The following is a 27,206-nucleotide window of genomic DNA, read 5'->3' as shown; positions in this document are numbered from 1 at the left end:
GCCGACACAAACACCGGGCCCATCTAGGAGTGGCACTGCAGTGTCACGCAGGATGTCCCTTCCAAAAAACCCTCCCCAAACAGCACATGACGCAAAGAAAAAAAGAGGCGCAATGAGGTAGCTGTGTGAGTAAGATTAGCGACCCTAGTGGCCGACACAAACACCGGGCCCATCTAGGAGTGGCACTGCAGTGTCACGCAGGATGGCCCTTCCAAAAAACCCTCCCCAAACAGCACATGACGCAAAGAAAAAAAGAGGCGCAATGAGGTAGCTGTGTGAGTAAGATTAGCGACCCTAGTGGCCGACACAAACACCGGGCCCATCTAGGAGTGGCACTGCAGTGTCACGCAGGATGTCCCTTCCAAAAAACCCTCCCCAAACAGCACATGACGCAAAGAAAAAAAGAGGCGCAATGAGGTAGCTGACTGTGTGAGTAAGATTAGCGACCCTAGTGGCCGACACAAACACCGGGCCCATCTAGGAGTGGCACTGCAGTGTCACGCAGGATGTCCCTTCCAAAAAACCCTCCCCAATCAGCACATGATGCAAAGAAAAAGAAAAGAAAAAAGAGGTGCAAGATGGAATTGTCCTTGGGCCCTCCCACCCACCCTTATGTTGTATAAACAAAACAGGACATGCACACTTTAACCAACCCATCATTTCAGTGACAGGGTCTGCCACACGACTGTGACTGATATGACGGGTTGGTTTGGACCCCCCCCAAAAAAGAAGCAATTAATCTCTCCTTGCACAAACTGGCTCTACAGAGGCAAGATGTCCACCTCATCTTCACCCTCCGATATATCACCGTGTACATCCCCCTCCTCACAGATTATCAATTCGTCCCCACTGGAATCCACCATCTCAGCTCCCTGTGTACTTTGTGGAGGCAATTGCTGCTGGTCAATGTCTCCGCGGAGGAATTGATTATAATTCATTTTAATGAACATCATCTTCTCCACATTTTCTGGATGTAACCTCGTACGCCGATTGCTGACAAGGTGAGCGGCGGCACTAAACACTCTTTCGGAGTACACACTTGTGGGAGGGCAACTTAGGTAGAATAAAGCCAGTTTGTGCAAGGGCCTCCAAATTGCCTCTTTTTCCTGCCAGTATAAGTACGGACTGTGTGACGTGCCTACTTGGATGCGGTCACTCATATAATCCTCCACCATTCTATCAATGTTGAGAGAATCATATGCAGTGACAGTAGACGACATGTCCGTAATCGTTGTCAGGTCCTTCAGTCCGGACCAGATGTCAGCATCAGCAGTCGCTCCAGACTGCCCTGCATCACCGCCAGCGGGTGGGCTCGGAATTCTGAGCCTTTTCCTCGCACCCCCAGTTGCGGGAGAATGTGAAGGAGGAGATGTTGACAGGTCGCGTTCCGCTTGACTTGACAATTTTGTCACCAGCAGGTCTTTCAACCCCAGCAGACTTGTGTCTGCCGGAAAGAGAGATCCAAGGTAGGCTTTAAATCTAGGATCGAGCACGGTGGCCAAAATGTAGTGCTCTGATTTCAACAGATTGACCACCCGTGAATCCTTGTTAAGCGAATTAAGGGCTGCATCCACAAGTCCCACATGCCTAGCGGAATCGCTCCCTTTTAGCTCCTTCTTCAATGCCTCCAGCTTCTTCTGCAAAAGCCTGATGAGGGGAATGACCTGACTCAGGCTGGCAGTGTCTGAACTGACTTCACGTGTGGCAAGTTCAAAGGGCATCAGAACCTTGCACAACGTTGAAATCATTCTCCACTGCACTTGAGACAGGTGCATTCCACCTCCTATATCGTGCTCAATTGTATAGGCTTGAATGGCCTTTTGCTGCTCCTCCAACCTCTGAAGCATATAGAGGGTTGAATTCCACCTCGTTACCACTTCTTGCTTCAGATGATGGCAGGGCAGGTTCAGTAGTTTTTGGTGGTGCTCCAGTCTTCTGTACGTGGTGCCTGTACGCCGAAAGTGTCCCGCAATTTTTCTGGCCACCGACAGCATCTCTTGCACGCCCCTGTCGTTTTTTAAAAAATTCTGCACCACCAAATTCAAGGTATGTGCAAAACATGGGACGTGCTGGAATTTGCCCATATTTAATGCACACACAATATTGCTGGCGTTGTCCGATGCCACAAATCCACAGGAGAGTCCAATTGGGGTAAGCCATTCCGCGATGATCTTCCTCAGTTGCCGTAAGAGGTTTTCAGCTGTGTGCGTATTCTGGAAACCGGTGATACAAAGCGTAGCCTGCCTAGGAAAGAGTTGGCGTTTGCGAGATGCTGCTACTGGTGCCGCCGCTGCTGTTCTTGCGGCGGGAGTCCATACATCTACCCAGTGGGCTGTCACAGTCATATAGTCCTGACCCTGCCCTGCTCCACTTGTCCACATGTCCGTGGTTAAGTGGACATTGGGTACAACTGCATTTTTTAGGACACTGGTGAGTCTTTTTCTGACGTCCGTGTACATTCTCGGTATCGCCTGCCTAGAGAAGTGGAACCTAGATGGTATTTGGTAACGGGGGCACACTGCCTCAATAAATTGTCTAGTTCCCTGTGAACTAACGGCGGATACCGGACGCACGTCTAACACCAACATAGTTGTCAAGGCCTCAGTTATCCGCTTTGCAGTAGGATGACTGCTGTGATATTTCATCTTCCTCGCAAAGGACTGTTGAACAGTCAATTGCTTACTGGAAGTAGTACAAGTGGGCTTACGACTTCCCCTCTGGGATGACCATCGACTCCCAGCGGCAACAACAGCAGCGCCAGCAGCAGTAGGCGTTACACGCAAGGATGCATCGGAGGAATCCCAGGCAGGAGAGGACTCGTCAGAATTGCCAGTGACATGGCCTGCAGGACTATTGGCATTCCTGGGGAAGGAGGAAATTGACACTGAGGGAGTTGGTGGGGTGGTTTGCGTGAGCTTGGTTACAAGAGGAAGGGATTTACTGGTCAGTGGACTGCTTCCGCTGTCACCCAAAGTTTTTGAACTTGTCACTGACTTATTATGAATGCGCTGCAGGTGACGTATAAGGGAGGATGTTCCGAGGTGGTTAACGTCCTTACCCCTACTTATTACAGCTTGACAAAGGGAACACACGGCTTGACACCTGTTGTCCGCATTTCTGGTGAAATACCTCCACACCGAAGAGCTGATTTTTTTGGTATTTTCACCTGGCATGTCAACGGCCATATTCCTCCCACGGACAACAGGTGTCTCCCCGGGTGCCTGACTTAAACAAACCACCTCACCATCAGAATCCTCCTGGTCAATTTCCTCCCCAGCGCCAGCAACACCCATATCCTCCTCATCCTGGTGTACTTCAACACTGACATCTTCAATCTGACTATCAGGAACTGGACTGCGGGTGCTCCTTCCAGCACTTGCAGGGGGCGTGCAAATGGTGGAAGGCGCATGCTCTTCACGTCCAGTGTTGGGAAGGTCAGGCATCGCAACCGACACAATTGGACTCTCCTTGTGGATTTGGGATTTCGAAGAACGCACAGTTCTTTGCTGTGCTGCTTTTGCCAGCTTGAGTCTTTTCATTTTTCTAGCGAGAGGCTGAGTGCTTCCATCCTCATGTGAAGCTGAACCACTAGCCATGAACATAGGCCAGGGCCTCAGCCGTTCCTTGCCACTCCGTGTGGTAAATGGCATATTGGCAAGTTTACGCTTCTCCTCCGACAATTTTATTTTAGGTTTTGGAGTCCTTTTTTTTCTGATATTTGGTGTTTTGGATTTGACATGCTCTGTACTATGACATTGGGCATCGGCCTTGGCAGACGACGTTGCTGGCATTTCATCGTCTCGGCCATGACTAGTGGCAGCAGCTTCAGCACGAGGTGGAAGTGGATCTTGATCTTTCCCTAATTTTGGAACCTCAACATTTTTGTTCTCCATATTTTAATAGGCACAACTAAAAGGCACCTCAGGTAAACAATGGAGATGGATACTAGTATACAATTATGGACTGCCTGCCGACTGCAGACACAGAGGTAGCCACAGCCGTGAACTACCGTACTGTACTGTGTCTGCAGCTAATATAGACTGGTTGATAAAGAGAAGATGTCTATGTAACTATGTATGTATAAAGAAGACTGAAAAAAATCCACGGTTAGGTGGTATACAATTATGGACGGACTGCCTGCCGAGTGCAGACACAGAGGTAGCCACAGCCGTGAACTACCGTACTGTACTGTGTCTGCAGCTAAGATAGACTGGTTGATAAAGAGAAGATGTCTATGTAACTATGTATGTATAAAGAAGAATGAAAAAAAACCACGGTTAGGTGGTATACAATTATGGACGGACTGCCTGCCGAGTGCAGACACAGAGGTAGCCACAGCCGTGAACTACCGTACTGTACTGTGTCTGCAGCTAATATAGACTGGTTGATAAAGAGAAGATGTCTATGTAACTATGTATGTATAAAGAAGAATGAAAAAAATCCACGGTTAGGTGGTATTACAATTATGGACGGACTGCCTGCCGAGTGCAGAGACACAGAGGTAGCCACAGCCGTGAACTACCGTACTGTGTCTGCTGCGACTGGATGATAAATGATATAAAAAATATATATATATCACTACTGCAGCCGGACAGGTATATATTATATATTATATAATGACGGACCTGCTGGACACTGTCTGTCAGCAGAATGAGTTTTATTTTTATAGAATTAAAAAAAAAAAAACACACAAGTGAAGTCACACGACGAGTGTTTAACTTTTTCAGGCAATCACAATATAAGTATACTACTAACTATACTGGTGGTCAGTGTGGTCAGGTCACTGGTCAGTCACACTGGCAGTGGCACTCCTGCAGCAAAAGTGTGCACTGTTTAATTTTAATATAATATGTACTCCTGGCTCCTGCTATAACCTATAACTGGCACTGCAGTAGTGCTCCCCAGTCTCCCCCACAATTATAAGCTGTGTGAGCTGAGCAGTCAGACAGATATATAATATATATAGTAGAGATGAGCGGGTTCGGTTTCTCTGAATCCGAACCCGCCAGAACTTCATGTTTTTTTTCACGGGTCCGAGCGACTCGGATCTTCCCGCCTTGCTCGGTTAACCCGAGCGCGCCCCGAACGTCATCATGACGCTGTCGGATTCTCGCGAGGCTCGGATTCTATCGCGAGACTCGGATTCTATATAAGGAGCCGCGCGTCGCCGCCATTTTCACACGTGCATTGAGATTGATAGGGAGAGGACGTGGCTGGCGTCCTCTCCGTTTAGAATAGATTAGAGAGACACTTGATTTACTAATTTTGGGGAGCATTAGGAGTACTCAGTACAGTGCAGAGTTTTGCTGATAGTGACCACCAGTTTTATTTATAATCCGTTCTCTGCCTGAAAAAAGCGATACACAGCACACAGTGACTCAGTCACATACCATATCTGTGTGCACTGCTCAGGCTCAGGCCAGTGTGCTGCATCATCTATTATCTATATATAATATTATATATATCTGTCTGACTGCTCAGCTCACACAGCTTATAATTGTGGGGGAGACTGGGGAGCACTACTGCAGTGCCAGTTATAGGTTATAGCAGGAGCCAGGAGTACATAATATATTATATAGTGAGTGACCACCAGACACACAGTGCAGTTTATTTAATATATCCGTTCTCTGCCTGAAAAAAGCGATACACACAGTGACTCAGTCAGTCACATACCATATCTGTGTGCACTGCTCAGGCTCAGGCCAGTGTGCTGCATCATCTATATATATTATATATCTGTCTGACTGCTCAGCTCACACAGCTTATAATTGTGGGGGAGACTGGGGAGCACTACTGCAGTGCCAGTTATAGGTTATAGCAGGAGCCAGGAGTACATAATATTATAGTAAAATTAAACAGTGCACACTTTTGCTGCAGGAGTGCCACTGCCAGTGTGACTAGTGACCAGTGACCTGACCACCAGTATATATAATATTAGTAGTATACTATCTCTTTATCAACCAGTCTATATTAGCAGCAGACACAGTACAGTGCGGTAGTTCACGGCTGTGGCTACCTCTGTGTCGGCACTCGGCAGCCCGTCCATAATTGTATATACCACCTAACCGTGGTTTTTTTTTCTTTCTTTATACATACATACTAGTTACGAGTATACTATCTCTTTATCAACCAGTCTATATTAGCAGCAGACACAGTACAGTGCGGTAGTTCACGGCTGTGGCTACCTCTGTGTCGGCACTCGGCAGCCCGTCCATAATTGTATATACCACCTAACCGTGGTTTTTTTTTCTTTCTTTATACATACATACTAGTTACGAGTATACTATCTCTTTATCAACCAGTCTATATATTAGCAGCAGACACAGTACAGTGCGGTAGTTCACGGCTGTGGCTACCTCTGTGTCGGCACTCGGCAGCCCGTCCATAATTGTATATACCACCTAACCGTGGTTTTTATTTCTTTCTTTATACATACATACTAGTTACGAGTATACTATCTCTTTATCAACCAGTCTATATATTAGCAGCAGACACAGTACAGTGCGGTAGTTCACGGCTGTGGCTACCTCTGTGTCGGCACTCGGCAGCCCGTCCATAATTGTATATACCACCTAACCGTGGTTTTTTTTTCTTTCTTTATACATACATACTAGTTACGAGTATACTATCTCTTTATCAACCAGTCTATATATTAGCAGCAGACACAGTACAGTGCGGTAGTTCACGGCTGTGGCTACCTCTGTGTCGGCACTCGGCAGCCCGTCCATAATTGTATATACCACCTAACCGTGGTTTTTTTTTCTTTCTTTATACATACATACTAGTTACGAGTATACTATCTCTTTATCAACCAGTCTATATTAGCAGCAGACACAGTACAGTGCGGTAGTTCACGGCTGTGGCTACCTCTGTGTCGGCACTCGGCAGCCCGTCCATAATTGTATATACCACCTAACCGTGGTTTTTTTTTCTTTCTTTATACATACATACTAGTTACGAGTATACTATCTCTTTATCAACCAGTCTATATATTAGCAGCAGACACAGTACAGTGCGGTAGTTCACGGCTGTGGCTACCTCTGTGTCGGCACTCGGCAGCCCGTCCATAATTGTATATACCACCTAACCGTGGTTTTTTTTTCTTTCTTTATACATACATACTAGTTACGAGTATACTATCTCTTTATCAACCAGTCTATATTAGCAGCAGACACAGTACAGTGCGGTAGTTCACGGCTGTGGCTACCTCTGTGTCGGCACTCGGCAGCCCGTCCATAATTGTATATACCACCTAACCGTGGTTTTTTTTTCTTTCTTTATACATACATACTAGTTACGAGTATACTATCTCTTTATCAACCAGTCTATATTAGCAGCAGACACAGTACAGTGCGGTAGTTCACGGCTGTGGCTACCTCTGTGTCGGCACTCGGCAGCCCGTCCATAATTGTATACTAGTATCCAATCCATCCATCTCCATTGTTTACCTGAGGTGCCTTTTAGTTGTGCCTATTAAAATATGGAGAACAAAAATGTTGAGGTTCCAAAATTAGGGAAAGATCAAGATCCACTTCCACCTCGTGCTGAAGCTGCTGCCACTAGTCATGGCCGAGACGATGAAATGCCAGCAACGTCGTCTGCCAAGGCCGATGCCCAATGTCATAGTACAGAGCATGTCAAATCCAAAACACCAAATATCAGTAAAAAAGGACTCCAAAACCTAAAATAAAATTGTCGGAGGAGAAGCGTAAACTTGCCAATATGCCATTTACCACACGGAGTGGCAAGGAACGGCTGAGGCCCTGGCCTATGTTCATGGCTAGTGGTTCAGCTTCACATGAGGATGGAAGCACTCAGCCTCTCGCTAGAAAAATGAAAAGACTCAAGCTGGCAAAAGCAGCACAGCAAAGAACTGTGCATTCTTCGAAATCCCAAATCCACAAGGAGAGTCCAATTGTGTCGGTTGCGATGCCTGACCTTCCCAACACTGGACGTGAAGAGCATGCGCCTTCCACCATTTGCACGCCCCCTGCAAGTGCTGGAAGGAGCACCCGCAGTCCAGTTCCTGATAGTCAGATTGAAGATGTCAGTGTTGAAGTACACCAGGATGAGGAGGATATGGGTGTTGCTGGCGCTGGGGAGGAAATTGACCAGGAGGATTCTGATGGTGAGGTGGTTTGTTTAAGTCAGGCACCCGGGGAGACACCTGTTGTCCGTGGGAGGAATATGGCCGTTGACATGCCAGGTGAAAATACCAAAAAAATCAGCTCTTCGGTGTGGAGGTATTTCACCAGAAATGCGGACAACAGGTGTCAAGCCGTGTGTTCCCTTTGTCAAGCTGTAATAAGTAGGGGTAAGGACGTTAACCACCTCGGAACATCCTCCCTTATACGTCACCTGCAGCGCATTCATAATAAGTCAGTGACAAGTTCAAAAACTTTGGGTGACAGCGGAAGCAGTCCACTGACCAGTAAATCCCTTCCTCTTGTAACCAAGCTCACGCAAACCACCCCACCAACTCCCTCAGTGTCAATTTCCTCCTTCCCCAGGAATGCCAATAGTCCTGCAGGCCATGTCACTGGCAATTCTGACGAGTCCTCTCCTGCCTGGGATTCCTCCGATGCATCCTTGCGTGTAACGCCTACTGCTGCTGGCGCTGCTGTTGTTGCCGCTGGGAGTCGATGGTCATCCCAGAGGGGAAGTCGTAAGCCCACTTGTACTACTTCCAGTAAGCAATTGACTGTTCAACAGTCCTTTGCGAGGAAGATGAAATATCACAGCAGTCATCCTACTGCAAAGCGGATAACTGAGTCCTTGACAACTATGTTGGTGTTAGACGTGCGTCCGGTATCCGCCGTTAGTTCACAGGGAACTAGACAATTTATTGAGGCAGTGTGCCCCCGTTACCAAATACCATCTAGGTTCCACTTCTCTAGGCAGGCGATACCGAGAATGTACACGGACGTCAGAAAAAGACTCACCAGTGTCCTAAAAAATGCAGTTGTACCCAATGTCCACTTAACCACGGACATGTGGACAAGTGGAGCAGGGCAGGGTCAGGACTATATGACTGTGACAGCCCACTGGGTAGATGTATGGACTCCCGCCGCAAGAACAGCAGCGGCGGCACCAGTAGCAGCATCTCGCAAACGCCAACTCTTTCCTAGGCAGGCTACGCTTTGTATCACCGCTTTCCAGAATACGCACACAGCTGAAAACCTCTTACGGCAACTGAGGAAGATCATCGCGGAATGGCTTACCCCAATTGGACTCTCCTGTGGATTTGTGGCATCGGACAACGCCAGCAATATTGTGTGTGCATTAAATATGGGCAAATTCCAGCACGTCCCATGTTTTGCACATACCTTGAATTTGGTGGTGCAGAATTTTTTAAAAAACGACAGGGGCGTGCAAGAGATGCTGTCGGTGGCCAGAAAAATTGCGGGACACTTTCGGCGTACAGGCACCACGTACAGAAGACTGGAGCACCACCAAAAACTACTGAACCTGCCCTGCCATCATCTGAAGCAAGAAGTGGTAACGAGGTGGAATTCAACCCTCTATATGCTTCAGAGGTTGGAGGAGCAGCAAAAGGCCATTCAAGCCTATACAATTGAGCACGATATAGTAGGTGGAATGCACCTGTCTCAAGTGCAGTGGAGAATGATTTCAACGTTGTGCAAGGTTCTGATGCCCTTTGAACTTGCCACACGTGAAGTCAGTTCAGACACTGCCAGCCTGAGTCAGGTCATTCCCCTCATCAGGCTTTTGCAGAAGAAGCTGGAGGCATTGAAGAAGGAGCTAAAAGGGAGCGATTCCGCTAGGCATGTGGGACTTGTGGATGCAGCCCTTAATTCGCTTAACAAGGATTCACGGGTGGTCAATCTGTTGAAATCAGAGCACTACATTTTGGCCACCGTGCTCGATCCTAGATTTAAAGCCTACCTTGGATCTCTCTTTCCGGCAGACACAGGTCTGCTGGGGTTGAAAGACCTGCTGGTGACAAAATTGTCAAGTCAAGCGGAACGCGACCTGTCAACATCTCCTCCTTCACATTCTCCCGCAACTGGGGGTGCGAGGAAAAGGCTCAGAATTCCGAGCCCACCCGCTGGCGGTGATGCAGGGCAGTCTGGAGTGACTGCTGATGCTGACATCTGGTCCGGACTGAAGGACCTGACAACGATTACGGACATGTCGTCTACTGTCACTGCATATGATTCTCTCAACATTGATAGAATGGTGGAGGATTATATGAGTGACCGCATCCAAGTAGGCACGTCACACAGTCCGTACTTATACTGGCAGGAAAAAGAGGCAATTTGGAGGCCCTTGCACAAACTGGCTTTATTCTACCTAAGTTGCCCTCCCACAAGTGTGTACTCCGAAAGAGTGTTTAGTGCCGCCGCTCACCTTGTCAGCAATCGGCGTACGAGGTTACATCCAGAAAATGTGGAGAAGATGATGTTCATTAAAATGAATTATAATCAATTCCTCCGCGGAGACATTGACCAGCAGCAATTGCCTCCACAAAGTACACAGGGAGCTGAGATGGTGGATTCCAGTGGGGACGAATTGATAATCTGTGAGGAGGGGGATGTACACGGTGATATATCGGAGGGTGAAGATGAGGTGGACATCTTGCCTCTGTAGAGCCAGTTTGTGCAAGGAGAGATTAATTGCTTCTTTTTTGGGGGGGTCCAAACCAACCCGTCATATCAGTCACAGTCGTGTGGCAGACCCTGTCACTGAAATGATGGGTTGGTTAAAGTGTGCATGTCCTGTTTTGTTTATACAACATAAGGGTGGGTGGGAGGGCCCAAGGACAATTCCATCTTGCACCTCTTTTTTCTTTTCTTTTTCTTTGCATCATGTGCTGATTGGGGAGGGTTTTTTGGAAGGGACATCCTGCGTGACACTGCAGTGCCACTCCTAGATGGGCCCGGTGTTTGTGTCGGCCACTAGGGTCGCTAATCTTACTCACACAGTCAGCTACCTCATTGCGCCTCTTTTTTTCTTTGCGTCATGTGCTGTTTGGGGAGGGTTTTTTGGAAGGGACATCCTGCGTGACACTGCAGTGCCACTCCTAGATGGGCCCGGTGTTTGTGTCGGCCACTAGGGTCGCTAATCTTACTCACACAGCTACCTCATTGCGCCTCTTTTTTTCTTTGCGTCATGTGCTGTTTGGGGAGGTTTTTTTGGAAGGGACATCATGCGTGACACTGCAGTGCCACTCCTAGATGGGCCCGGTGTTTGTGTCGGCCACTAGGGTCGCTTATCTTACTCACACAGCGACCTCGGTGCAAATTTTAGGACTAAAAATAATATTGTGAGGTGTGAGGTATTCAGAATAGACTGAAAATGAGTGTAAATTATGGTTTTTGAGGTTAATAATACTTTGGGATCAAAATGACCCCCAAATTCTATGATTTAAGCTGTTTTTTAGTGTTTTTTGAAAAAAACACCCGAATCCAAAACACACCCGAATCCGACAAAAAAAATTCGGTGAGGTTTTGCCAAAACGCGTTCGAACCCAAAACACGGCCGCGGAACCGAACCCAAAACCAAAACACAAAACCCGAAAAATTTCAGGCGCTCATCTCTAATATATAGATGATGCAGCACACTGGCCTGAGCCTGAGCAGTGCACACAGATATGGTATGTGACTGACTAAGTCACTGTGTGTATCGCTTTTTTCAGGCAGAGAACGGATATATTAAATAAACTGCACTGTGTGTCTGGTGGTCACTCACTATATAATATATTATGTACTCCTGGCTCCTGCTATAACCTATAACTGGCACTGCAGTAGTGCTCCCCAGTCTTCCCCACAATTATAAGCTGTGTGAGCTGAGCAGTCAGACAGATATATATAATATTATATATAGATAATAGATGATGCAGCACACTGGCCTGAGCCTGAGCAGTGCACACAGATATGGTATGTGACTGACTGAGTCACTGTGTGTATCGCTTTTTTCAGGCAGAGAACGGATATATTAAATAAACTGCACTGTGTGTCTGGTGGTCACTCACTATATAATATATTATGTACTCCTGGCTCCTGCTATAACCTATAACTGGCACTGCAGTAGTGCTCCCCAGTCTCCCCCACAATTATAAGCTGTGTGAGCTGAGCAGTCAGACAGATATATATAATATTATATATAGATAATAGATGATGCAGCACACTGGCCTGAGCCTGAGCAGTGCACACAGATATGGTATGTGACTGACTGAGTCACTGTGTGTATCGCTTTTTTCAGGCAGAGAACGGATATATTAAATAAACTGCACTGTGTGTCTGGTGGTCACTCACTATATAATATATTATGTACTCCTGGCTCCTGCTATAACCTATAACTGGCACTGCAGTAGTGCTCCCCAGTCTCCCCCACAATTATTAGAGATGAGCGCCTGAAATTTTTTGGGTTTTGTGTTTTGGTTTTGGGTTCGGTTCCTCGGCCGTGTTTTGGGTTCGAACGCGTTTTGGCAAAACCTCACCGAATTTTTTTTGTCGGATTCGGGTGTGTTTTGGATTCGGGTGTTTTTTTCAAAAAACACTAAAAAACAGCTTAAATCATAGAATTTGGGGGTCATTTTGATCCCAAAGTATTATTAACCTCAAAAACCATAATTTACACTCATTTTCAGTCTATTCTGAATACCTCACACCTCACAATATTATTTTTAGTCCTAAAATTTGCACCGAGGTCGCTGTGTGAGTAAGATAAGCGACCCTAGTGGCCGACACAAACACCGGGCCCATCTAGGAGTGGCACTGCAGTGTCACGCAGGATGTCCCTTCCAAAAAACCCTCCCCAAACAGCACATGACGCAAAGAAAAAAAGAGGCGCAATGAGGTAGCTGTGTGAGTAAGATTAGCGACCCTAGTGGCCGACACAAACACCGGGCCCATCTAGGAGTGGCACTGCAGTGTCACGCAGGATGGCCCTTCCAAAAAACCCTCCCCAAACAGCACATGACGCAAAGAAAAAAAGAGGCGCAATGAGGTAGCTGTGTGAGTAAGATTAGCGACCCTAGTGGCCGACACAAACACCGGGCCCATCTAGGAGTGGCACTGCAGTGTCACGCAGGATGTCCCTTCCAAAAAACCCTCCCCAAACAGCACATGACGCAAAGAAAAAAAGAGGCGCAATGAGGTAGCTGACTGTGTGAGTAAGATTAGCGACCCTAGTGGCCGACACAAACACCGGGCCCATCTAGGAGTGGCACTGCAGTGTCACGCAGGATGTCCCTTCCAAAAAACCCTCCCCAATCAGCACATGATGCAAAGAAAAAGAAAAGAAAAAAGAGGTGCAAGATGGAATTGTCCTTGGGCCCTCCCACCCACCCTTATGTTGTATAAACAAAACAGGACATGCACACTTTAACCAACCCATCATTTCAGTGACAGGGTCTGCCACACGACTGTGACTGATATGACGGGTTGGTTTGGACCCCCCCCAAAAAAGAAGCAATTAATCTCTCCTTGCACAAATTGGCTCTACAGAGGCAAGATGTCCACCTCATCTTCACCCTCCGATATATCACCGTGTACATCCCCCTCCTCACAGATTATCAATTCGTCCCCACTGGAATCCACCATCTCAGCTCCCTGTGTACTTTGTGGAGGCAATTGCTGCTGGTCAATGTCTCCGCGGAGGAATTGATTATAATTCATTTTAATGAACATCATCTTCTCCACATTTTCTGGATGTAACCTCGTACGCCGATTGCTGACAAGGTGAGCGGCGGCACTAAACACTCTTTCGGAGTACACACTTGTGGGAGGGCAACTTAGGTAGAATAAAGCCAGTTTGTGCAAGGGCCTCCAAATTGCCTCTTTTTCCTGCCAGTATAAGTACGGACTGTGTGACGTGCCTACTTGGATGCGGTCACTCATATAATCCTCCACCATTCTATCAATGTTGAGAGAATCATATGCAGTGACAGTAGACGACATGTCCGTAATCATTGTCAGGTCCTTCAGTCCGGACCAGATGTCAGCATCAGCAGTCGCTCCAGACTGCCCTGCATCACCGCCAGCGGGTGGGCTCGGAATTCTGAGCCTTTTCCTCGCACCCCCAGTTGCGGGAGAATGTGAAGGAGGAGATGTTGACAGGTCGCGTTCCGCTTGACTTGACAATTTTGTCACCAGCAGGTCTTTCAACCCCAGCAGACTTGTGTCTGCCGGAAAGAGAGATCCAAGGTAGGCTTTAAATCTAGGATCGAGCACGGTGGCCAAAATGTAGTGCTCTGATTTCAACAGATTGACCACCCGTGAATCCTTGTTAAGCGAATTAAGGGCTGCATCCACAAGTCCCACATGCCTAGCGGAATCGCTCCCTTTTAGCTCCTTCTTCAATCCCTTCAGCTTCTTCTGCAAAAGCCTGATGAGGGGAATGACCTGACTCAGGCTGGCAGTGTCTGAACTGACTTCACGTGTGGCAAGTTCAAAGGGCATCAGAACCTTGCACAACGTTGAAATCATTCTCCACTGCACTTGAGACAGGTGCATTCCACCTCCTATATCGTGCTCAATTGTATAGGCTTGAATGGCCTTTTGCTGCTCCTCCAACCTCTGAAGCATATAGAGGGTTGAATTCCACCTCGTTACCACTTCTTGCTTCAGATGATGGCAGGGCAGGTTCAGTAGTTTTTGGTGGTGCTCCAGTCTTCTGTACGTGGTGCCTGTACGCCGAAAGTGTCCCGCAATTTTTCTGGCCACCGACAGCATCTCTTGCACGCCCCTGTCGTTTTTAAAAAAATTCTGCACCACCAAATTCAAGGTATGTGCAAAACATGGGACGTGCTGGAATTTGCCCATATTTAATGCACACACAATATTGCTGGCGTTGTCCGATGCCACAAATCCACAGGAGAGTCCAATTGGGGTAAGCCATTCCGCGATGATCTTCCTCAGTTGCCGTAAGAGGTTTTCAGCTGTGTGCGTATTCTGGAAACCGGTGATACAAAGCGTAGCCTGCCTAGGAAAGAGTTGGCGTTTGCGAGATGCTGCTACTGGTGCCGCCGCTGCTGTTCTTGCGGCGGGAGTCCATACATCTACCCAGTGGGCTGTCACAGTCATATAGTCCTGACCCTGCCCTGCTCCACTTGTCCACATGTCCGTGGTTAAGTGGACATTGGGTACAACTGCATTTTTTAGGACACTGGTGAGTCTTTTTCTGACGTCCGTGTACATTCTCGGTATCGCCTGCCTAGAGAAGTGGAACCTAGATGGTATTTGGTAACGGGGGCACACTGCCTCAATAAATTGTCTAGTTCCCTGTGAACTAACGGCGGATACCGGACGCACGTCTAACACCAACATAGTTGTCAAGGCCTCAGTTATCCGCTTTGCAGTAGGATGACTGCTGTGATATTTCATCTTCCTCGCAAAGGACTGTTGAACAGTCAATTGCTTACTGGAAGTAGTACAAGTGGGCTTACGACTTCCCCTCTGGGATGACCATCGACTCCCAGCGGCAACAACAGCAGCACCAGCAGCAGTAGGCGTTACACGCAAGGATGCATCGGAGGAATCCCAGGCAGGAGAGGACTCGTCAGAATTGCCAGTGACATGGCCTGCAGGACTATTGGCATTCCTGGGGAAGGAGGAAATTGACACTGAGGGAGTTGGTGGGGTGGTTTGCGTGAGCTTGGTTACAAGAGGAAGGGATTTACTGGTCAGTGGACTGCTTCCGCTGTCACCCAAAGTTTTTGAACTTGTCACTGACTTATTATGAATGCGCTGCAGGTGACGTATAAGGGAGGATGTTCCGAGTTGGTTAACGTCCTTACCCCTACTTATTACAGCTTGACAAAGGGAACACACGGCTTGACACCTGTTGTCCGCATTTCTGGTGAAATACCTCCACACCGAAGAGCTGATTTTTTTGGTATTTTCACCTGGCATGTCAACGGCCATATTCCTCCCACGGACAACAGGTGTCTCCCCGGGTGCCTGACTTAAACAAACCACCTCACCATCAGAATCCTCCTGGTCAATTTCCTCCCCAGCGCCAGCAACACCCATATCCTCCTCATCCTGGTGTACTTCAACACTGACATCTTCAATCTGACTATCAGGAACTGGACTGCGGGTGCTCCTTCCAGCACTTGCAGGGGGCGTGCAAATGGTGGAAGGCGCATGCTCTTCACGTCCAGTGTTGGGAAGGTCAGGCATCGCAACCGACACAATTGGACTCTCCTTGTGGATTTGGGATTTCGAAGAATGCACAGTTCTTTGCTGTGCTGCTTTTGCCAGCTTGAGTCTTTTCATTTTTCTAGCGAGAGGCTGAGTGCTTCCATCCTCATGTGAAGCTGAACCACTAGCCATGAACATAGGCCAGGGCCTCAGCCGTTCCTTGCCACTCCGTGTGGTAAATGGCATATTGGCAAGTTTACGCTTCTCCTCCGACAATTTTATTTTAGGTTTTGGAGTCCTTTTTTTTCTGATATTTGGTGTTTTGGATTTGACATGCTCTGTACTATGACATTGGGCATCGGCCTTGGCAGACGACGTTGCTGGCATTTCATCGTCTCGGCCATGACTAGTGGCAGCAGCTTCAGCACGAGGTGGAAGTGGATCTTGATCTTTCCCTAATTTTGGAACCTCAACATTTTTGTTCTCCATATTTTAATAGGCACAACTAAAAGGCACCTCAGGTAAACAATGGAGATGGATACTAGTATACAATTATGGACTGCCTGCCGACTGCAGACACAGAGGTAGCCACAGCCGTGAACTACCGTACTGTACTGTGTCTGCAGCTAATATAGACTGGTTGATAAAGAGAAGATGTCTATGTAACTATGTATGTATAAAGAAGACTGAAAAAAATCCACGGTTAGGTGGTATACAATTATGGACGGACTGCCTGCCGAGTGCAGACACAGAGGTAGCCACAGCCGTGAACTACCGTACTGTACTGTGTCTGCAGCTAATATAGACTGGTTGATAAAGAGAAGATGTCTATGTAACTATGTATGTATAAAGAAGAATGAAAAAAAACCACGGTTAGGTGGTATACAATTATGGACGGACTGCCTGCCGAGTGCAGACACAGAGGTAGCCACAGCCGTGAACTACCGTACTGTACTGTGTCTGCAGCTAATATAGACTGGTTGATAAAGAGAAGATGTCTATGTAACTATGTATGTATAAAGAAGAATGAAAAAAATCCACGGTTAGGTGGTATTACAATTATGGACGGACTGCCTGCCGAGTGCAGAGACACAGAGGTAGCCACAGCCGTGAACTACCGTACTGTGTCTGCTGCGACTGGATGATAAATGATATAAAAAATATATATATATCACTACTGCAGCCGGACAGGTATATATTATATATTATATAATGACGGACCTGCTGGACACTGTCTGTCAGCAGAATGAGTTTTATTTTTATAGAATAAAAAAAAAAAAAACACACAAGTGAAGTCACACGACGAGTGTTTAACTTTTTCAGGCAATCACAATATAAGTATACTACTAACTATACTGGTGGTCAGTGTGGTCAGGTCACTGGTCAGTCACACTGGCAGTGGCACTCCTGCAGCAAAAGTGTGCACTGTTTAATTTTAATATAATATGTACTCCTGGCTCCTGCTATAACCTATAACTGGCACTGCAGTAGTGCTCCCCAGTCTCCCCCACAATTATAAGCTGTGTGAGCTGAGCAGTCAGACAGATATATAATATATATAGATGATGCAGCACACTGGCCTGAGCCTGAGCAGTGCACACAGATATGGTATGTGACTGACTGAGTCACTGTGTGTATCGCTTTTTTCAGGCAGAGAACGGATATATTAAATAAACTGCACTGTGTGTCTGGTGGTCACTCACTATATAATATATTATGTACTCCTGGCTCCTGCTATAACCTATAACTGGCACTGCAGTAGTGCTCCCCAGTCTCCCCCACAATTATAAGCCGTGTGAGCTGAGCAGTCAGACAGATATATATAATATTATGTATAGATAATAGATGATGCAGCACACTGGCCTGAGCCTGAGCAGTGCACACAGATATGGTATGTGACTGACTGAGTCACTGTGTGTATCGCTTTTTTCAGGCAGAGAACGGATATATTAAATAAACTGCACTGTGTGTCTGGTGGTCACTCACTATATAATATATTATGTACTCCTGGCTCCTGCTATAACCTATAACTGGCACTGCAGTAGTGCTCCCCAGTCTCCCCCACAATTATAAGCTGTGTGAGCTGAGCAGTCAGACAGATATATATAATATTATATATAGATAATAGATGATGCAGCACACTGGCCTGAGCCTGAGCAGTGCACACAGATATGGTATGTGACTGACTGAGTCACTGTGTGTATCGCTTTTTTCAGGCAGAGAACGGATATATTAAATAAACTGCACTGTGTGTCTGGTGGTCACTCACTATATAATATATTATGTACTCCTGGCTCCTGCTATAACCTATAACTGGCACTGCAGTAGTGCTCCCCAGTCTCCCCCACAATTATAAGCTGTGTGAGCTGAGCAGTCAGACAGATATATATAATATTATATATAGATAATAGATGATGCAGCACACTGGCCTGAGCCTGAGCAGTGCACACAGATATGGTATGTGACTGACTGAGTCACTGTGTGTATCGCTTTTTTCAGGCAGAGAACGGATATATTAAATAAACTGCACTGTGTGTCTGGTGGTCACTCACTATATAATATATTATGTACTCCTGGCTCCTGCTATAACCTATAACTGGCACTGCAGTAGTGCTCCCCAGTCTCCCCCACAATTATAAGCTGTGTGAGCTGAGCAGTCAGACAGATATATATAATATTATATATAGATAATAGATGATGCAGCACACTGGCCTGAGCCTGAGCAGTGCACACAGATATGGTATGTGACTGAGTCACTGTGTGCTGTGTATCGCTTTTTTCAGGCAGAGAACGGATTATAAAGTAAACTGCACTGTCCTCACTAGTAAACTCTCTCCACTCAGTCTCTACACTTCTACAGTAACAGTACTCCTCCTAGTCAGCTCCAGTAAATCTCTCTCAGTCTCTTATAATCTAAATGGAGAGGACGCCAGCCACGTCCTCTCCCTATCAATCTCAATGCACGTGTGAAAATGGCGGCGACGCGCGGCTCCTTATATAGAATCCGAGTCTCGCGATAGAATCCGAGCCTCGCGAGAATCCGACAGCGTCATGATGACGTTCGGGCGCGCTCGGGTTAACCGAGCAAGGCGGGAAGATCCGAGTCGCTCGGACCCGTGAAAAAAAACATGAAGTTCTGGCGGGTTCGGATTCAGAGAAACCGAACCCGCTCATCTCTACTAGCTACCTTATTAATGTGATACCATATTATACCCAACCACGGTCATTTGCTTCTGTTAGTTCATCGCATCCACTGAGCAATAAACGAATAGTCCCAGCCGGTTTATTAAGCAATCACAAGAGACGGCTGAGCTGTGTCTCTGGTAAAACACTCTAATCTTTGTCCCATGTGGCTGCAAGGTGCGGAACTATCATATACTGGGTGGGATGTATTAACATACATCGCCGCCCCTTGCAGCGATGTTGATCGCATATGTACTAACATATGCGATCAACATCGCAATGCGGTGATGGAGGCCCCCCGCGATACCTGTGAGGTGGTGTGCGGGGGTGTCTCTGTCACCTCCCTGGGCTCTCCTTCTCCTCAGCTGCCGGGAACAAGGCAGCAGGCTGTCCCTGGCGCCTCCTCCTCCTCCCTGCACCCAAAAGGACCTCCAGATGCGTTGCTAGGGGGAGTAGGAGTTTACCTTTCTGGGTCCAGGCTGCCTGGAGGGGGGGGTCGGCATCTGCGGTGGGGGGCGGCAGAGGTGGCGGGTTGCGGCGGCCGGCGATAAGAAGTCCATAGGCTTCTATAGGTTGATACCCTGGGCGGCGAAAACCGGCGTCCGGGTCTTAGTACATTTGAAAATGCAGTAAAACCCCTGAAAACGGGGGTTTTACCGCATTTTTCCCTTAGTACATCCCGCCCATTGGCTGATAATACAGAACTCTCTCCGGCTGTCTCTCCCAGTCCCCCTCAGGGGTGAGAAGCTGATTCCAGGCAGACATTATTAGGAATGGCACCAGACATGAATGATATGGATAAACCTGTATCAGCTCATCGAGGCCGGTCATTATCCATCTATTATTGTATGAAAGCAAAACATCTCACACACAGCAAACACAAATAACATTATTTTCTCCCTCTCTCGGCGCCGTATCTCAAGTGACACATTTACGAGCCACATAAAGCAATGCAGACTAGTAATAAATGTTCTCTGCAGCTCATAAATATGAATACTGAATAATTCCAGCATACAAAGCCAGACATCAGCCCTCAGTAATGGTGTCGTCTGCAGGTCGGGCATTAGGTAAATCCTGTTGGAAGCTCTCGGGTAAGATGGTTAGAATAAAGCTTTGTGGAACCAGAGTAACAGAGATTTCCTGGGCTGATTTTCATCTTTAAAACATCCGTAAAGTCCTCTAGGCCTGAGCCTGGCTATGTACCAAAATAGCCATGAAATCATAGGTATCGCCACTGGGATTTATTAAGGATTTGAGTGCGGCCATATTCTATGGTTTTTGCATCTTGATCAGTTTGCGGCCCTTGCCGCTGCTAAGCTGGCGCCTATTAGACTACGCAGTTCTAACTCGGACATAAGGGTCACTGTTATTTTGACGTTTATCTTTTTTCTCTATTGAAATGAAAGGAATGTTATACAGAAAAGAACACTTTGAAAAAAGTATACGCATTTGTGCCTTTTACGTTTATCTGTTTCTTTATTTTCCTCGGAGTGTTTTCCATTAACTCAGGCATTCCCAGCCTCGGTCCTCGAGGCACTCTAACAGTCCATGTTTGAGCACAGGTGACTTAATTAGTACCTTAGTAATTTTGATTTAACCATCTGTGCTGAAGCCTGGATATCACTACAACCTGCACTGTTAGTGTGCCATGAGAACCGAGGTTGGGAATGCAAATAGTCCATGTATGTTTGTGAGAGGATATATTAGTAGGATTTCTCATACCAGATCAATTGGCCGAAGAAAGACACTTCGATCACTTACATTGGTTGGAGGCGGCCATTTTGTTCTTTTGCCTCAACCAACATTCCTGAGAATCAGTCCATTAGGAAGCAGCGATATCTGCTCAGTCCATAGATTGGCTGCCGCCAATGTGCGCATTCACAGTGGAATGTAAAACACTCGGAAAAACACTAAGATGTAGAAATATACAGGGTGGACTATGGCTCTGGGGAGTAAATGGGTGATCAGATTTAGAGGGGCAGTTTGTGGGTAAGAAGGACAGAGGGGAGTGGACCCTAAAGAGGGACGACTATTAGGGGGCTCTATATTGTTGATGATCATGAAAGCTGAGGAATTGAAGACAGTTTCCTACCAACATATAAACATAATATAAATAACGTAATAGGAATCTATGCATCAGTAACTTTTTCACTAACAGAGGGATATGGACTTTTTCTGTATGTTTTGTTTGAGATGCTCACATTATATATTTTGTTGGAAAGGACTGCACTATGGGCGTGATTCAGAGGTGGACCCTAATGCAGATGCGGCCGCAACTTTATGTGAAGTTGCAGCAGAGCTAATATGCAAATGCTAGGATTAGCCTTCCCCTTGTGTACTAGCGTGCGCCGGACTGTGCAAGCCCTGAGATGCCCACTTTCAATGCTGCAATCAGGGGGGGACTTCCGAGAATCCAGTTCCAGGTCCGGACTGCAAGGGGGCCTGCATGACAGCAGTGTGGATTGGAACGCAATGCAGGCTGCCATAGAGGGTATTTTGAATTTGGAGCCGGCCACAAACAATGGAATTTGCAGACAGGCGGCCAATCAGATGCTGGCACAGTGGCAGTCTATGATTGGTTGCCGGTCTGCGAGCTCCGATTGGCTTGTGGCCGGCTCCAAATCTGAAATAACGCAGGCGCTGTCTCACTATAGCTGCCTGCTCTGGGCTCCTTCCCTGTGCTGCTACTGCTGTAGTCATGGACCGCTACTGCTGTAGTCATGGCCCGCTGCTATCGTGCCTTGGTCCTGACATCTTTTCCTGGGTGTGGCAATAGGCACCCACAACGGTAAGTTGTGAGGGATGCAGGGGGAGCAGAAGGAGGGGTGGAGAGCCATGTCTTTTCTGGTGGTCCCGGGTCCCATAATTTCTGATGGCAGCCCTGTCTCTGGCTCTCAGGTGACTACTTCCATCTGTGGCTGTGGTCTTGGGGATATTCCTAGGCCAGAAGTACTCAAACGCGGTCCCCAAGGCACCCTAACGGTCTAGGTTTTAAGTTTAACCATGCTTGGCCACAGGTAACTTCATTAGCTCCTTAGTCAATTTGATTTAACCATCTGCGCTGAGCCAAGGATGTACCTAAAGCCTGGACCATTGGGGTGCCTTGAGGACCGCGTTTGAGAACCTCTGTCCTAGGCTATACTATACTTGAGTCCCCTGACTGATCATCTGCACTTCAAGACTGGCTGGCTGGTACTGTAACTCAGCATGTCCTCCTCCATCATTACCACAGAAGGCCAGCAGAGCGCTTTCCTGACTGTGGGTCTGAGGTTCCTGCTGAACACACACTGGGGGCCCCAGGTGATAGAACCCAGTGTCCCCCACATCAGTGATGTTGAGAGTAACAAGCGCGAAAACACAATAAAAATACTTTATCTCCAAAGTAATCATATTTGCAGCTAACTCATTTCAATCGGTTGTATCATTAAAGATCTTATAATAGCGGTTTCAATGCAGGCTGGAAATTTGAAAGAACATTGTCAATAAATGTGAAAAATGTCGGGAAGAAACTTATAAACACATTGCTTCTTTGTAGCAGAGTCATTATTTTAAGAGTACTTAGAAAGTCATTAGTGATTTCTGTAGGGCAAACGCGGCGTGAATAAACACATTCCCATTAAAATCACTCTGATTTTAGCACATGCTGTGACCAAGTCTGGTATATGACCGTAAGGAGAATGGAGGATAATACTGTACTCCTCACAAGCTGGATACAATTTGGGCTTTATGTATTATACATGATGGCTTCTGCATATTACTTTTAGACTGATGAAGACGTTTCTTTAAGTTGTCCTTTTCGTTTTCTTAAATATACATAAACTGTTTTACTTATTGTAAGGTTTACTGCAAATTGCTTTCATCCTCTAGTGAGGTGATGTACGTATTGATCTGGTATGATACACTGGCAGACGGGATGGCGGATGTCAGTATCCCAACAGTGGTGCAGCAAGTTCCCCCGCGATATTGCTGTGCTTGCCACACCCTGTGCCCGGTCGCGAGCAGTTCTATTCCCACTCGATTGGTGGCATGGACCCACCAACCGAGTGGGAGAACGGAGCAGGTGTCGGGATTCTGTCTGTCGGTAAAATGCTGTTGGGATTCCAGCGTTGGTATCCAGACACCGGCATCTTAACTGCATCCCGTACGTATATTCTCTAAGAGCTGCTTTACTTCCAGTAGCTGTATCTCTCTTATATTCAGATAGCCTATGCCCTTTAGGGTGTGGCGAAAGATTCAACACACCTTCCAGAAGCACCAAAAGAGAGACGGCAGCTCTTAATCTAGGGGCAGAGATTGTATAGAGGGGGTCATTCCGAGTTGATCGCTCGCTAGCTAGTTTTAGCAGCCGTGCAAACGCTATGCCGCCGCCCACTGGGGAGTGTATTTTAGCTTAGCAGAAGTGCGAACGCATGTGCAGCCGAGCTCTACAAAAACAGTTTGTGCAGTTTCAGAGTAGCTCTGAACCTACTCAGCGCTTGCGATCACTTCAGCCTATTCGTATCCGGATTTGACGTCATACTCCCGCCCAGCGAACGCCCAGCCACGCCTGCGTTTTTTCAGATACGCCTGCGTTTTTGCAAACACTCCCTGAAAACGGTCAGTTGATACCCAGAAACGTCCCCTTCCTGTCAATCTTCTTGCGGCCGTCAGTGCGACTGAAAACTTTGCTAGAACCTGTGCAAAACAACAAATGCCTTTGTACCCATACGACGGGCGTGCGCATTGCGGCCTATACGCATGCGGAGAAATGCAGATTTTTAGCCTGATCGCTGCGCTGCGAACAACGGCAGCTAGCGATCAACTCGGAATGACCCCCCCAGAGTCAGCAGGACAAGTGCTGAATTACTTATTAAATATATGTGTGCTTTGCCTGGTAGGTGACTCCTCCACAGCTAATTAGGAACCCAAGAGTCTGACTGGAGGACCCAAGAGTCTGATTGGAGGAATTGGCTCAGAGGGCGGGGTTTGCACAAAGCAGGCCAGAACGTGAAAGAGATAAGAGGCCGCAGTGGGAGACAGATAGAGGCAATAGACAGAAGAATGGAAAATGGACTGTGCATGGGGCAGTTGGAATGGAAAAGCAGCCCTAATGGGGGTGCGGTCTGATGAGGAGGGGGTGGGGTCTGTTGAGGGGGGTGGGATCCCTCTTCATAGGGCCTGATTGTATGCAATTGCTGACTTCCTCGGATATTTTTCTGCAGTTGTGTCTGAGACCAGGGGCGGATTGGGAACTAAAAGTAACATTTTGCAGAAGTGGCCTGACATGGGCAGCACAAGAGGTATAACATACGGTGTAGCCATGGCAGCATCACTGGATGGCAGAGGTGCTGTACTGCAGAGCAGAGGCGTAGCTAGGGTTTTCGGAGCCCAGGGCAAGATGGAAAATGGCGCCCCCCCAAAAGAAAAGAAAAACAACAACACGAAAAGAAGCGTGCACGGCGAAAAAATGGGCATGACCACACGCCAGAAGGGGTGTGGCCATGCACCAGAAGGGGTGTGGCCACTGAAAATGGCCCACAGTGCCAGTTACATTGCCCCACAGTGCCGGATACAATCCCCCCCAGTGCCGGATACATGCACCACAGTACCGGATACATTGCCCCACAGTGCCAGATACATTGCCCCACAGTGCCAGATACATGCCCCACAGTGCCAGTTACATTGCCCCACAGTGCCAGATACATGCCCCACTGTGCCAGTTACATGCCCCACTCAGTGCCAGTTACATGCCCCACTCTGTGCCAGATACATACCTCACTGTGCAACTAGCGCTGCTAGTGCTGGCAGCGGCGGTAAGGGGAAGGAGAGACGCTGCGCTCTCCTCCCCTCACATTTCGGCGTAACGGGCGAGTGGGGCATGATGCACTGGCCGCCGGCGGCGCCCCCCTCTCCTGGGCCTGCCAAGGCGCCCAGGGCACGTGCCCCACTCGCCCTACCCTTGTTACGCCTCTGCTGCAGAGATGGTATAACAGAATGAATGGGGACAATGCAGTGTACTGAGTGGGCTGGCTGCCTATCATGTGGGGGGGGGGGGGCACATAACACACAAAACAGGCCCCACAGACACATCGGCCTACCAGGAATCTTCCTGGTGCGCCCTATGACCAATCCACCCTTGGGACTGTGTGTCTCTTTATTACAGGCCAGTAACCTGAACACAATCTTCTGTCTCTCCTGATTAGTGTGAAGATGGTCTTGCTGTGGACTGTGGGGGACAGCTTCAAGACCACTTATTTTATCATTAAGGAAACCCCGGCTCAGTTTTGGCTTTGTGGAGCCTTACAGATCTGCCTGGACGCTGCTATCCTCCTTCAGGTCTATCACTACAGCCAGAGGCCTCATGCCAAGTTTGGTTGACCGACGCCAGTCACGGGGGTACTCTACGGTGTCCTGACATAAAGCATTGCAGTGAAGGATGCATGCACGACGATGGTGGAGAAGACCTAAGACGCAGCTTTCTGGAGCCGCACACATCCCAGCGCTGTGGATTGATCTGTGATCTGATTAGAAATGTCAGTATTTTATGGCGATCGTATAATACACGATGGAGAGAAACATGAAATGATAGATGTTGATTTTTAATGTAAAAACTGTCACCAGTCATCAAAAACTGTCATCAATTAAAATAAATTTTATCCGAAGATACATTTTTATATGCAGTGCAAACGTATCTGTTATTCACCTGTACAATTTATCTCACCCAGATAACCAGTTACTAATACGTACATGTGCTATCCCCCAGCACTTTGTTTAGTGTCATTGCTCATACAGGAGTCGCTTATTCGGTTTTAGAGAGTCTTAGAGATGAACACAGAAGCGCCAGCAGCAGTGTGAACCAGTCTGCAACTTTATGCAAATGCCGCTGCAACGTCATCCCTTGTGTACATCCATGCGGCCGAATGTGCAAGGATTGCGACATCCACTGTCAGCGTCACTACATACAGTTATATGATTACTGTGTCATTATACACCAACATCGATTGCACCATCGAATATTGCGCTAGCTCTATGGTAAGTGCAGTTTCCCTGTCTGACCACAGCCTCCTATACCTGCGCCTTTGTGTCTGTGAATGCAACCAACTGCACTGACACGCCCCCTGACACTCCCATAACACGCCCACTGACCTGACCATTTTCATACCTCCCAACTGTCCCGATTTCAGCAGGACAGTCCTGCTATTCAGACAATGGGGGTAATTCAGAGTTGACCGCAGCAGCAAATTTGTTAGCAGTTGGGCAAAACCATGTGCACTGCAGGGGGGGCAGATATAACATGTGCAGAGAGAGTAAGATTTGGGTGTGGTGTGTTCAAACTTAAATCTAAATTGCAGTGTAAAAATAAAGCAGCCAGTACTTACCCTGCACAGAAACAAAATAACCCACCCAAATCTAACTCTCTCTGCACATGTTATATCTGCCCCACCTGCAGTGCACATAGTTTTGCCCAACTGCTAACACATTTGCTGCTGCTATCAACTCTGAATTACCCCCAAAGTCCCGCGGACGGGGGGAAGGTTGGAAGAGCCTGTGATAACCTCTGCTCCCACTGATCACTGAATAGATGCTGTGCACACACGCACGGCATCTAATCAATGCAGGGAGTTGAGCAGGGGCTGCTCATCTGCTCAGGGAGCGCTGGGCACTCCGCACTCCAAACGCCTGGACACGCCTGCGTTCGCCGAACCACTCCCGGAAAACGGTCAGTTGACTCCCCGGAACACCTTCCTCCTGTCAATCTTCTTGCGGTCGCCGCTGCGACCGCTTTCTTTGTACGCATCGTCGCTGCCCGTCGCCGGACAAAGACGCGCCTGCGCATTGGGCCACCGCGCATGCGCAGTTCCGACCCTATCGCACGGGTGCGAAGAAGTGCAGCGTGCGATCGGGTCGGAATGATCCCCTAAGAACTTTGTTGCA

General features: G+C 47.6%; 1 protein-coding gene across 3 annotated transcripts in view; it reads left to right on the top strand.

Annotated features, from left to right (window-relative positions):
* The window catches only part of LOC134969637 (solute carrier family 66 member 2-like), a 223,208-nt gene extending 196,675 nt beyond the window's left edge, over positions 1–26,533 (top strand). For all 3 annotated transcript variants that reach the window (XM_063945721.1, XM_063945720.1, XM_063945722.1), the window contains one exon: positions 25,475–26,533. In XM_063945721.1, coding sequence (XP_063801791.1) covers positions 25,475–25,649 — 175 coding nt within the window. In that variant the 3' untranslated portion in view covers positions 25,650–26,533. The remainder of the gene's footprint in view (positions 1–25,474) is intronic.
* Positions 26,534–27,206: the final 673 nt, after the last annotated feature.

Source organism: Pseudophryne corroboree, chromosome 11, assembly GCF_028390025.1.
Source record: "Pseudophryne corroboree isolate aPseCor3 chromosome 11, aPseCor3.hap2, whole genome shotgun sequence".
Lineage (NCBI taxonomy): Eukaryota > Metazoa > Chordata > Amphibia > Anura > Myobatrachidae > Pseudophryne > Pseudophryne corroboree.
Note: the sequence above shows the minus strand (reverse complement) of the source record. Positions and strands in the feature narration are given on the sequence as shown.